Source organism: Lepidochelys kempii, chromosome 6 (genome assembly GCF_965140285.1).
Source record: "Lepidochelys kempii isolate rLepKem1 chromosome 6, rLepKem1.hap1, whole genome shotgun sequence".
Taxonomy (NCBI): Eukaryota; Metazoa; Chordata; order Testudines; family Cheloniidae; genus Lepidochelys; species Lepidochelys kempii.
This window is the reverse complement of record NC_136385.1, coordinates 10,915,328-10,929,308: the sequence shown is the minus strand read 5'-3', so window position 1 is coordinate 10,929,308 and position 13,981 is coordinate 10,915,328. Positions and strand designations below refer to the sequence as shown.

At 45.7% G+C, this 13,981-nt stretch overlaps 1 protein-coding gene across 1 annotated transcript in view; it reads right to left on the bottom strand.

Annotated features, from left to right (window-relative positions):
• LOC140913638 (E3 ubiquitin-protein ligase rnf213-alpha) overlaps positions 1 to 13,981 on the bottom strand; it is a 175,178-nt gene that overhangs the window by 120,618 nt on the left and 40,579 nt on the right. Inside the window, exons 10-11 of the mRNA XM_073350368.2 lie at positions 12,120 to 12,340; positions 10,032 to 10,297 (exon numbers count right to left, since the gene is read on the bottom strand). Of these exons, the coding sequence (XP_073206469.2) occupies positions 10,032 to 10,297; positions 12,120 to 12,340 (487 nt within the window). The remainder of the gene's footprint in view (positions 1 to 10,031; positions 10,298 to 12,119; positions 12,341 to 13,981) is intronic.

Below are 13,981 nucleotides of genomic sequence, written 5' to 3'. Positions count from 1 at the left end.
TGAGCTTGAAAACTTGTCTCTCTCACCAACAGAAAGTGGTCCAATAAATATATTACCTCATCCACCTAACCTTGCCTCTGGAAGGTTCTCATCAATTTCACTGAACTTGAGAGCAAAACTGAAAAGAGCCTCCCAGTCTGGCTGTTGGAGAGACAGAGAGCTCAGCTACTCTTTCCCCTGTTATGAGGGTGGGGACGAGTGCCGCACCTCTCTGCCTTTCCAGCCCCGGAGCTGGGGAGAGGCAGGGAGAGTGACAATACATCTACACTGCAATAAAAACCAAAAACAACCCTGTGGCAGTGAGTCTTAGAGCCCAGGTCAACCTACCCAGGACCCTCCCACCTTGCTGGGTCTCAGAGTCTGGGCTCCAGCCCAAACAGTAACAAATGGCTGTCCAATATCTTGACAGATGAAAGGAAATGTCAGTCAGTCAATGATGCTTGACAGCAGTGTAGGAGAAGAGCCCAATATGCAAGTAGCAGACCTTCCCACAGTGGTTATAGATCCACTCACCAGATGGAGGTTGAAGTACACTCTTCTTCCTGGCTCACCTGTGGGCCTCAGCCTGGGCTCTCTGATGGCTGTCTGCAATGACTGCACCAGCCTTGACCTAGCTTCTCCAGACTGAGTGGGCAGGGTTCTCCCATTTGTCAGTGGGAATGCTGAATTTCTTGAGACCATGCCTGACCTTGTCACTGTATCGGAGGAGATTTGGCCTTCCTCTGCATCATGGGCAGTTCTTGAATTGGACACAGAACACGGCCTTTAGCAGATGATCTTGAGGCTTATGCTCCACGTGTCCAGTATAGTCTGCATAGACTATAGGCCAGCTCTCTCAAGGATCTTTTTGTTAGTGATCCATTGGTCGCTAGTGACGCCAAGGATTTTTCTAAGACAGCAAAGGTGGAAGCTGTTCAATTTCCGGTCCGGCTTAGATTATGTGACCCAGCTTTCACAGCTGTAAAGGAGGGTACTGAAGACACAAGCCTGATAAACAGACTTCACGGTTAGGAGCTTCTTGTTCCAGACATGTGAGGTAAGTTTGCCAAAGGTGACAGAGACTTAGCCTTGATAGGGAACTCGATGCGAGAATTGGCAAAGTGAGCTGGTTACAGTTGAGCCAAGATAGCAGAAGTGATCCAGGCTGTCCAGAGCTTCATTACTGACCTAGATTTTAGGTGGGATGTTGATGCCCTGCGACATGACAACTGTTTTCTTGATATTGATTACCATGCTGAACTTGATACATGTGTCAGAGAACTTATTCATCATGATCTGCAGTTCATCAGGTGAATTAGAGATGAATGTAATGTCATCTGCAAAGAGCAGATCCTGAATAGTGAGCGGGATGACATGCCTTTTGTTCTGAAATCATCTGATGTTGAACAATCCTTGATTCAATTACTACGCCAGATGGATTGTCTCCAAAAGCATATTTAAGAAGAATAGAGAAGAAGATGCCAAAGCCAGTGGGCACTAAAGCGCAGTCTTGCTTCATGCCAGTATCAATGCTAAATTCAGATGATGTTTCAATTTCATACTGGATGGTTGCCTTCATTCCCTCATGGACCTCCTTATATAGGGAGAGCACTTTTTGTGAACAGCCAATTTTCGACAGGATCTTATACATGCCATTCCTTCTAACCATGTCAAAGGCCTTTTGTAGGTCAATGAACACTACATAGAGAGGTGCCTATTGTTCACAGCTTTTTTCTTGCAACAAGCGCATTGTGAAGGACATGTCAGTCATAAAGTCTCCAGCTGTAATACACACTGTCTCTCAGGGTGAATTCTCTCAGCAAGAACTTGGAATCCTTTCAGCAGGACCCCTGCAAGCACCTTGCTGACCGTGTTAAGCAGAGATATCCTTCAGTAGTTGTTGCAGTAGCAGTTTATTTCTGTATAAAGAAATGATGTTTGCATCTTTCAGATCCTGGCGTATGTGGCTTTCTTCCCAAGTGCGTGGATGTCGCTCACAAGTTTTCTCCCCCTACCTTTAGGAGCTCTGGAGGTATCTGATCATTGCCTGCTACTTTCCCCAAACGCAATCTCTTTGATAGCTTTCTCTAAATCTTTGAGAGCTGGTGTTTGGTCCAGCTCCTGCATCGTTGGCAGCTGGGGAATGGCAGCTGTCATAAATATAAAGGGAAGGGTAAACACCTTTAAAATCCCTCCTGGCCAGAGGAAAAACCCTTTCACCTGTAAAGAGTTAAGAAGCTAGGATAACGTCGCTGGCACCTGACCAAAATGACCAATGAGGAGACAAGATACTTTAAAAAGCTGAAGGGAGGGAGAGACAAAGAGTCTGTCTGTGTGATGCTTTTGCCGGGGACAGATCAGTAATGGAGTCTTAGAACTTAGTAAGTAATATAGCTAGAGATGCGTTAGATTATGATTTCTTTAAATGGTTGAGAAATTAAGCTCTGCTGAATAGAATGGATATTCCTGTTTGTGTGTCTTTTTTAACTTAAGGTTTTGCCTAGAGGGATTATCTATGTTTTGAATCTAATTACCCTGTAAGGTATTCACCATCCTGATTTTACAGAGGTGATTCTTTTTATTGTTACTTCTATTTTACTGTTTCTTCTATTAAAATTCTTCTTTTCAAGAACTGAATGCTTTTTTTTATTGTTCTTAAGATCCAAGGGTTTGGGTCTGTGGTCACCTATGCAAATTGGTGAGGATTTTTACCAAACCTTCCACAGGAAGTGGGGTGCCAGGGTTGGGAAGATTTGGGGGGGAAAGATGTTTCCAAACAATGCTTTCCTAATAAAATAAACCCGGATAAACATTTGGTGGTGGCAGTGGAAGTCCAACGGCAAAGGGTAAAATAGTTTGCACCTTGGCGAAGTTTTAACCTAAGCTGGTAAAAGTAAGCTTAGGAGGTTTTCATGCAGGTCCCCACATCTGTACCCTAAAGTTCAGAGTGGGGCAGGAACCTTGAAAGCTGCTAAGGCAGTATCACAGATAATAACATCCTTTGAGTAGCATTCTTTGTAATGCTCAGTCCATTGGTCAAGTTGTTCTTGCCTGTCAGTCCGGATGATACCATCTTTCACTTTCAGGTTTGCAGACTTTTTACAAATTGGACTAAGTGCCTCTTTGATTCCATCATAGGTACCACAAAGGTCCCCTCTTTCAAAACAGGTCTGAATCTTTTTGCACAGGTCTTGCCAATACTCCTGGGCTAGGGTGACCAGATGTCCTGATTTTATAGGGACAGTCCCGATTTTTGGGGCTTTTTCTTATATAGGCACTTATTACCCACCACCCCCGTCCTGATTTTTTACACTTGCTATCTGGTCACCCTATCCTGGGCACATTCTCTAGTGGCTTTCTGGACTGCAGGCTTACCTTCTTTGAACTTAAGAGATCTGGACTTAGATAGTTGTTGAAGTAAAGTTAGGCAAGCTTGCTTTTTCTTTTCTATGAATGGGAGCAGCAGATGTTCAGATGCTGCAGACCAGTCAGGTTATTTTTTCTTTGTTGTTCCAAAGACATCTTTGCAGTAGCCAGTGTCTTATTCTTGAAACTTTCCCACAAGGTGTCAGAAACAGGGGAATCATGTTGATCATTTTCAGACATACGCTCAAGAGCGTGTTGAAACTTTGCTTAAGTGTCAGAGTCCTTCATGTTAGTAAAGCTGAGGCAACAAGGGCATGGTCAGTGTTGCAATTAGTGCTATGCATTGATCGAGCATGCAGTACATCACAAATGTTTCTGTGATGGATCAGGATGAGGTCAAGCTGATGCCAGTGTCCAGAGTGAGGGTGCCTCCATGTGACACTGAGGCTGCTACTGCCAGCAAAATAGGTATCTGAGACTATCAGCACACACAAGAGGCGCAAAGCTCAAGCACACATTGGCCATTTTCATTGAGGCTACTATGTTGGCTAATGCTGTGTCCTCAGTGCTCCCAGTCCCTACCCACATGGGCATTGAAACCATTGAGATCAGCGTGACTGTTCCTTAGAGGGACATTCTTGATGATTTGTTCCAGTTGAGAATAGAACTCATCTTTTTGCTGTTTGGAGCACAGTTATTTTTAGCCCTGTAGTGCGACCCCAAGTTAGTTGACTCAAGCTCTGAGACTCGCTGGGTTTTTTCTGCAGTGTAGACTTACCCAGAGAGTCAGAGCATTCTGCCTCAGCCATAGGCAGAAAATGAAATTGAGAAGAACCTTCCTCACAGGCAGCTGTGGAGTCATCATGAGGCTTGTGTGTGGGAAAACAGGGCCCAATTGTGCCAGTTGAGGTACACAGCACTTTGCAAATGACAGATTATTCCATTCACTGTCAGTTGCAAACAATTGAACAAAAATATTCATTATGGGTTGAAATGAAAGCAAAATTTTCAGAGAATCAGAAAATTTGAAGGAAAAAAAAACACCTCATTTAGGGTCCAACTAAACATGTTGTTTGACCTGAAACTGAATGTTTCCTTTGGATTTTGGGTTTAACTTTTTTTAAATTTTAAAAAATAAATTTGAAGGAAATTTCTAAATGAAAAATAACTTCATATTGAAAAATTGAAATATTTTGACTTCTTCAGCTTTTATTTCCAACCAAAACAATTTGGTGAAATTGACACAAATTTGCATAGTGTTTTGGTATCACCAAATCTATATTGTTTGCCAGAAAAAAGGTTTGGCCAAAAAAATGTGCCCATATACATATACGTAAGATTTTTGGGTGTTGGAACTTAGCAGTGAGCCACTGAGAAGTTACTACAGGGTTTTTCCAGCATGCACAGTTACTTGGTCATGGGAGCACCTCAATTGTTCTGTAACAATTTTCCAAGGGATGTGGTAGATTCTCCACCCCTGGCCATTTTTAAATCAAGGATGGATGCTTTTCAAAATGATCTACTCTAGTTCAAACAGGAATTAATTTGGGGAAATTTCCCTGGCCTGTGTTATACAGGAGATCGGACTAGATGATCACAAGTGGTCCCTTAGAATCTATGGGAAACTTCAGAAGGTTAGGACAGCAAGACTGTCTGAGAATGTGAAATTTTCAAATTCTCAGTTATGGATAGTGGCACCCCTGCTTCCACAACTGCAAAATGTGTCACCGCTACATTCCTTTCTGGGAATGGTCAGTTATCACCATAGGTGCTTTTCAAAAACAGCTACAGTGTTACAGCCTGTCATAAATATAAAGGGAAGGGTAAACCCCTTTAAAATCCCTCCTGGCCAGAGGAAAAATCCTCTCACCTGTAAAGGGTTAAGAAGCTAAAGGTAACCTCGCTGGCACCTGACCAACATGACCAATGAGGAGACAAGATACTTTCAAAAGCTGGGAGGAGAGAGAAAAACAAAGGGTCTGTGTCTGTTTGTGTGATGTTTTTGCCGGAGACAGAACAGGAATGGAGTCTTAGAACTTAGTAAGTAATCTAGCTAGGTATGTGTTAGATTATGATTTCTTTAAATGGCTGAGAAAATAGCTGTGCTGAATAGAATGAATATTCCTGTCTGTGTGTCTTTTTTGTAACTTAAGGTTTTTCCTAGAGGGGTTCTCTATGTTTTGAATCTAATTACCCTGTAAGGTATCTACCATCCTGATTTTACAGAGGTGATTCTCTTTTTACTTCTATTAAAAGTCTTCTTGTAAGAAAACTGAATGCTTTTTCATTGTTCTAAGACCCAAGGGTTTGGGTCTGTGGTCACCTATGCAAATTGGTGAGGATTTTTACCAAACCTTCCCCAGGAAGTGGGGTGCAAGGGTTGGGAGGATTTTGCTGGGAAAGACGTGTCCAAACTACGTTTTTTCAGGAACCCCGATAAAGTTTGGTGGTGGCAGTGGAAATCCAAGGGTAAAATAATTTGTACCTTGGGGAAGTTTTAACCTAAGCTGGTAAAAGTAAGCTTAGGAGGTTTTCATGCAGGTCCCCACATCTGTACCCTAGAGTTCAGAGTGGGGAAGGAACCTTGACACAGCCCCTGAATGAACTGTTACACAATGGACAGAAATGGTGCTGCTCCACACACCGAAGCTTATAGCATGTGGAAAGGTCCTTACCCTACACTGCATCTTTGCCTGTAAAGCTAGTTGGTGTCACTTTCCCAGATGGCACTGGAGCAGTAGTGTCTAATGTGGTAGCATCCCTTTCAATAGTTGGTGAGCCCTAGTGGTGCTTGTAACCCTGGCTGACCAGGTGCCAGCTCATGCCAGAGCCACAGGCCAATTCACTTGTGTGTTAGTAGATCAAAGTGGGTATTAAATGAGTAAGTGTGTATGCAGTGTTGAAACTTAAACTTAATGAAATCTAGTGGAATGTCACTTGCATTGCTTTTATGTACCTGTATCCTGTTATAACAGCAAATATTTACATTGTGTATGCCCCGTAACTAAATAACCAATCAAACGCGAATGAAGCTTTGTGGAATGCAAATGAAAAAAAAGGCCAATTTCAAAGCAAGTGGTCTGTGTGTGTGATGATCAGAGATCAAGGACCCAAAATGGATTCTTCGCTCTCCATCATCAAAGGAAAAGACCACATGAGTATAGACACTGTCAGCTTGCTTTCTGTCAGAAGAAGCTATGAATATGGATTCAAGGAAGGATCCTGCATCTCTGGACTGTTTGGACTCTTATTGGGAAGTTTACCAGATGCAAAGCAGAAATCCCCAGAGACAGTCTGAGTACCCTGAAAGACTTTTGGGAAACTGGCAGTTTATTACATCACTGCCACCATTTGGAATTACAAACTGTGACTCACCTGTACATTTCTTTTACCTGCTTTAAACCTCTCAATAACTCTCATTTCCTTTTCTCAGCAAATAAACTTTTAGTTTACTACAGAATTGGCTGCCAGCATTGTCTTTGGTGTAAGATCTGAAGTACCTATTGATCTGGGGTAAGTGACTGGTCTCTTGGGACTGGGAACAACTTGATGTGATGTTATTTTTGGTTTAAGTGACCATTTATCACAAAGTGTAGGTTATCTGGGTGGCAAGATAGACTGGAGAGTCTAAGGGGACTGTCTGTGACTCCATGGTAAGACTGGTATAGTGATCCAAGAGTTCACATTTGTCACTTACTTGGTGAAATCTAATTGTAGGACACACCACCAGTTTTCTGCCCTGTTTTCTGACAGTCTGTTTTGAGGTCATCACTCACAGTTCTGAGCCATTCCAGACAACGTGACAGTACTCACTGTGTTCTATGTTTTCTAAACCCCCAGAAACTAGTCATAGAAGAAGAAGATTAGGGTTGGAAGAAACTGCAGGAGGTCATCTAGTCCAACCGCCTGCTCAAAGCAGGACCAACACCAACTAAATCATCCCAGCCAGGGCTTTGTCAAGCTGGGCCTTAAAAACCTCTAAGGAAGGAGATTCCACCACCTCCCTAGGTAACCCATTCCAGTGCTTCACCACCCTCCTAGTGAAATAGTTTTTCCTAATATCCAACCGAGACCTCCCGTACAGCAACTTGAGACCATTGCTCCTTGTTCTGTCATCTGCCACCACTGAGAACAACCTAGTTCAGTGTTCTTCACTGCAAGGCCTGCGAGCCAGTGGCAGATCCCATGGACCTAAAGTTCGGCTCCCTGTTGATCATGATCTCCGGCGATCTCCAGCAGCACAGGTTCCCTGAGGCTCCCTGCCTGCCCCAGCCCTACGCCACTCCCGGAAGCAGCCATCACACCCCTGCAACCCTGGGGTGGGAAGCAGAGGTCTCCATGCACTGCTCCTGCCAGCAAGCACCGCCCCTCCAGGGCTCCCATTGGCCGGGAATGGGGAACCGTGGCCATTGGGAGTTGCAGGGGCAGTGCCTGCAGAGAGGAGCAGAGTGCAGAGCCACGTGCTCCCGCAGGGGCCACAAGATGAGTTGGCCCCTTTCAGGAGCGGTGTGGAGCCAGGGCTGCCTGAAGTAAGTGCTGCCCGCTCCTGCACCCCCACCTGGAGCCAGCACCCCATATGCCTCCTGCACCCTAAGCCCTACCCTGAGACCCCTCCCAGAGCCAGCCCCTCATACCCCTTCTTGCACCCCAAGCCCCTGCCCCGAGCCCCCTCCCAGAGACAGCACCCCATACCCCCTCCTGCATCCTGTACCCCTCCTACACCCTGTACCCCCTGTGCCAGCCCTGACCCCCCTCCCAGAGCCAGCACCCCATGCCCGTTCCTGCACTCCAACCCTCTGCCCCAGCCTGGAGTCCCCTCCTGCACCCAATCTCCCTCCTAGGCTGTGGTTGGAGACTGGAAATCAAAGGTAGTACCAGGTTAAAATGGTGAGGCAGGAATCAGGGTCAAAGTTAGGCTGGAGTCACAGACCAGGAGACAAAGCAAAGTCTGGCATTGCAGCAGGCCAAGATCTGTGTGGTTTCCCAGACAAATTCCTAGGGCAACTCCGGGGTTAATAGGGGCACTTAGCCAATCTGGGGGCTGCAGGATACTGTCATTCTGGCTCTTGTGGGCAGTAAGTCCTGAGGCACCTACTCTCCACAACTCTCCCTGGCTGTGCCCTTGCATGGCCTCCTAATGGTACTGTGGGAATATCAGCTGACCCAGGCTCTGCAGACCTAGGGTCTAGTCCCCAGGCCCTTACATTAGGGCTGCAGGTTTGTTACAGTGCAGAAAAAGGCCCAGACACCGTGATTTCTCAGTTAGTCTATACCTTTCTGAAGGTGAGTCACTGGCTCAGCACACAATGGGGAGGCAGCAGAGCCAAACCTGCGCAAATAGTGCTGCAACCAAATGCACTCATGGGCAGCGAGTTGTATGGGCCGGTGGTGCCCGTGCTCCACCAATATTTAGAGCACAGGACCCAGCTCCACCAAAGTTCAGTATGGGTCTCTCCCGCAGCCCCGCCTGCTGCCGCCCTTGCGTGCCTCCCCCGGACCCACCTGCTGCCCCCGGGTGATTTTCGCTGCCACCACTGGCAGAGTAGCGAGGCTAAAGCGGCTTCCTGCCCACCCACTCCGCTCCAGGTGGCTGCGGCCCTTGGGCAGGGTGTGTGTGTGGTGTCTCTGTGTAGTGCCCCCACCCCAAGCGCCCCTGCGGCCAATGGGAGCTGCGGGGATGGTGCCTGCGGGCAACAGCGTGCGGAGACCCCCTGCCCCACCTAGGAGCTGCTGCCGGGGGTGGGGGGTCACTTACGGGAGCTGCCCCAGGTAAGCGCCACACTCCTCCTGCAGCCTGCTCCCGCACCCAAACTCACTCGCAGAGCCCACACCCCAATTCCTTGCCCCAGCCCAGAGCCTGCACCCAAACTCCCTCCCACAGCCTGCACCCCAATACCCTGCCGAAGCCTAGAGCCCGCACCCTGCACTCAACTCTCTCCCAGAGCCTGCACCCCAAACCCACTCCTATACCCAAACTCCGCCCAGAGCCTTGGGGGTGGGACGGGTGGGACTTGGACCCGTTCTAGGCACCACCAAAAATTCTACAAACCTGCCACCCTGAATGCACTAGCTCAAAACATCCAGAGTGACCAGTCACACAGGAGCTGCCTTGGCTGAGTGTAGGACAGGCTCATTTTTCCTTCCTCACTGAGCTGAGATTAGGGTTGCAGTGCTGAAGCAGAGAGGGCTGCTATAGGTGTTCAATGCCCCCTCATTTGTCAGGGCATCATTTATCCAAATTCATGGAGCAAACACTAAACCTGTGAATTTTATTAAATTTACCATGACTGCTCTGTGATTTTTGATTAAAAAAAATGCCATGACACATCTCCAGCCCCCATCAGGTCCCAATCTGGTAGAGATGATCCCAGTGGCAGTCCAATCCAGCTCCCATTAAAGCAGATGGAAATCCTTCCATTTCAACAGGAGCTAGACTGGGCTGTTAGGATCTCATCCAAAGCCCACAAAGTCAATGGAAAGACTCCCATAACTCCAGTGATCTTTGGAGCAGGGCTCAAGGCTAGAGAAGGAAAGAGCAGTATATATATATATAACTCCCAGTTTTTAATGATTCTCTGATGATTGTCAATGCGCCATGCGCAGGTACAGCTATCTCCAGAAAGGTTCAGTGGGGGCCTTTCCAGCCATTGTGGAGCTGCCATGAGAGATGGGCACTGCTCCCTTACCTTTCTCTCGTCAAAGTCAGTTTCACGATAAATTATTTTTTCCTCTGCATCACCGATGCTCCTGCTTTTGAAGCACTCCTGGTAGCAGTGAAGCTTCCTTTCCACGTCACCAAAGTCCTTTCGGAGATAAAGTTCTTGGTATAGCTCATTTTCCAGGAACTGCAGAAGAGACTTGCTATCATTCTCTTTGGACATTCCTATTGAGAAAGAGTCTTTCCAGAACTTTTCTTGAAACTGACAGATGTAATCAAATTGGGTCCACACTCCTAATGAGAAATAAACATTGTAAGCCTTCAAATAAATGCCTGTAAACCTTCAAACTTGCAGGGGGCCAGATTGTGGGAGGTAATAGTCCACAATCTGTCAGAGTTAATGTTTTCATTTGATATTTTATAGTGCTGTTTGCACCATTCATTTAATAGATTCATCGATTCTAAGGCCAAGCAAGGCCCATTGTGCCTATCCAGGCCACCCTCCTGCCTAACCCAGGCCAGAGAATCTTCCCCAGCGATTCCTGCCTCCAGCCCAGTAACTCCTGGCTGAGCTAGCGCGGAACTTTGAGAGAGAGACGCCCCATCTCCACTGACAGATTCTCAGTGATGCAGAATCCATCCCGTCATATGGGAGCTGTTGCAATGGCTATTTCTCTTTCCTGGTAAACACTGTCCCCTTATTCCCAGACTGAAATGGTCTCCCATGAAGTTCCAGCCAATGGATCTAGGTCTGCCTTTGTTTGTGAGGTTAAACTGCCCTCTCCTCTCAGAAATCTCTCCCCCATGTAGGTGCTTGTAGATCAGGATCATGTCCTCTCTTAACCTTCTCTTGGATAAATAAAATCTCTCATGCTAAGGCAGGTATTCCCAGACTTTGAAATGTTCTCATAGCTCTTCTCTTGTGCCCTCTCCAATTGGTCAAAATCCTTTTGGAAATGCAGACACCAGAACTGGAAATGTGGATAGCACAACAGGACTTGAGTCTAGAGAAGATGGCCAGGCCATAGTTCCATCTCCTTCCCATGTCCCAGCTCGCATTATAGGACTAACACAAAGGAGCGAGTAAGCTACAGCTCAGGAAGGTGTGTAGATTCATAGATTCATGGATTCCAAGGCCAAAAGGGAGCACTGTGATCATCTAGTCTGACTTTCTGTCCAATACAGACCAGAGAGCTGCCCCAAAATAATTCCTAAAGACATAGGCATGGGAACTATGGGTGTGTGAATGGAGGTGGGGGGGTACCGCAGCACCGCCAGCTTTTGTGCAGATCCCACCCACCACTCCACGTCCAGGGTCCCAGCACTGCCGGCTCAGTATCCAGGGCTCTTCTCCTGGCCCCACACCTGGAGTCCCTCTGCTCCTGACCCCGCGCCCAGAGGCTTAGCTCCTGGCTGCCACCGACCCCATGGCCAGGGCTCTGTTCATGGCCCCACACCTGAAGTCCGAACACAGGGTCCCAGCCTTGGCCCCCTCACCCCTGTTCTCATCCCCCTGTCCCCAGAGCCATGGCTGTGCTCCTGGCGGCCCAGCTCTGGGGAGTGGGGGGCATTGACAGGAGTAAGGGGGTAAGGTAAAAAGTTTGGTGGGAGGACTACTGGCTTTCAGCTTCCCCCGCCCCACACGCACACACAGTAAAAAACATTCCAGAACCATTGCCTAAAGAATATATTTTTTCGGGAAAAAAACCTAACCCAAAGGGTTGGGCACATCCCACGTGCCCCTGGAATCTCTGCTAGGTACTGTCTCCCCAAACCAAAATATTCATTACTTATTGGGCTGTTCGGAAATGTTTCCGCCTAAATTTATTTTTGATGTGAAATTGGGTTGTCAACCAAACAAAAAATTGCACTGAAAATGTCTTATTTCCCTTGTTTTTTTTTTTTTTAATTTTCATTGGAAAACCCAAACCCTGAAAACTAAACTGTTATGGCTGACAACCCCAAATTTTTCAGATTTCAGCTTATACAGAATGAAAAATTATTTTTTCTTGAGACAAAAGCCTCATTTTCCAACCATCTCTAATTATTTATATTGTAGAAGCACCTGAGAGCTCCAGTCATCATCATTTATCGCAGTGCAAAATGTGATTCTTACCTCCTGCTTTGATGGCCGAATCGGGCACAATTAGAACTCGGTGGAACTCAGCCTTTTCTTTTTTTTGCACTGTTTTATAAATATGCTCTAACTGAATTGGTCTTTTACTACTGTGCATGTCAATAACCCCATATTTATAATAGATGGGTTGTCTGCTTTGTAGATCCGAAACAGGAACTTTTGCTTCACATACCGTAAGCATCCCATACTTGTTGCTGACACTAGGAAATTAAAACAAAACAGAAGAGTTGGCTGTTTATTTTAAATCATAAAGAGCTCCAGTTGACCTCCCCTTGCCCTCAGTGGGATCATGATCAAACCCCAATAAGGCATCGATTCTGCAATGAGGTCAGTGCGACAAGACCAGAGTTACCAGCCCTCAGAATATTATTGCAAGCTGAGAATCTCAGCTCTCATTAAAACAAAAAGTAAGATTCTAGCCCTCGTGACTGCTCAGAAGAGCTTGAAAATGTGACCAAGACCCCTGTAAAGGCTCAGAAACCAGAGGATAAATAGAATGAACCCATGGCATTTATTTTGTAAAAATCTCATAAATTTTAAGCCAATCTCATGATTTTTGAGGACTTTCTGATTATTTATTAGCTGAGAACCTCAGCTTTCTTTTCTTTTTTAACATACGCTTCTAGCCCTCACAGTTGCTGAGAAAAACATGACAATGCTGATACTAAATGCTCTGGCACCAGGAAGCAAACAGAAACTCCAGATTTAACATTTTAAAAAAAAATTCATGATTTTAAGCCAATTTCAAGATGGGGGGGGGAGGCTTGTGGGAACTATGGTTTTAAATTGAGTTGGGATATTAGCATAAGCAATGGGCCCGAAGTATGTGTCCAAAAAGAATGAGATCTTGAGAAAGAAGAGTTTTTGTGTTAAACTTGCAGTGAGCCTTCGAAATACCGGTGTTATCCTATTTAAGGTTTGGGTTGAAGTAAGAGAAATAAAACATGGTTTTCTGGGTACCAGATGCAATAAATAATTGGCTACATAAGTTTGTTTTACGTATTATAATAAAACTGCTTCATCTGGCCTTAGCTAAGATCGGCTAATGGCCATTGACATCACTTGTTTGTTAAAGTATAAAAAAGTAAAACTCTTGAAGGGCTCTTTGCTCACACCTGCCCGACCAAGCTGGAGCTGATCGATATGGATCTAAACACCCCTAGGTCCAGTCCATTTGTAAGTATCTTGATCAAATGCTCATAAATGTTTAGTTACTATTTGGATATAGTACATTTCTTATTATTTAGGTTTTTAAGGCATGTTTAGAGGAAACATATAGGTGTCATTTGGCATTTGGATTTAATAAAGGAATTTATGGTTAAATTAGTATCGTGGTAACACCCTGCATAAACAACAACTCCAACAGGTTTTTGATTCTTTAAAGCTTGGTAATGGTGATACTGCAAGATTGAGGCCTAATTCAATCAACTTGGTAATGATAAAGACACATATACAACGAGCCTGATTATTCTCTGTTAAACCAGTGTTACTCCATTACTCCAGTAACTTTAATGGGCTTCTTTGGATATGCACCATCATGGGCTGAGTGCAGGGTTTGTATCTGGAATGTTCAGCACTCAGACCATAAGCCTCTACCACTCGAACTGAAGGACTCAGGGGCAGATTCTTACAGGTATTTAGGTGCTTGACGATGCAGATTTTCAAAATCCATCTGGGTGCTTATCTGCATGGTTAGGGCCAGATTCTTACAGGCACCTAAGTTCTGCTCTCCATGGAAAAGTTGCTCGAACTGAACTAAAGTGTGTTACCTCGTGACAACCACACACTGGAAAGAGGCAGAGCAGGCTGAAGGAACTGGTGATCAGAGTGCACTCAGAGAG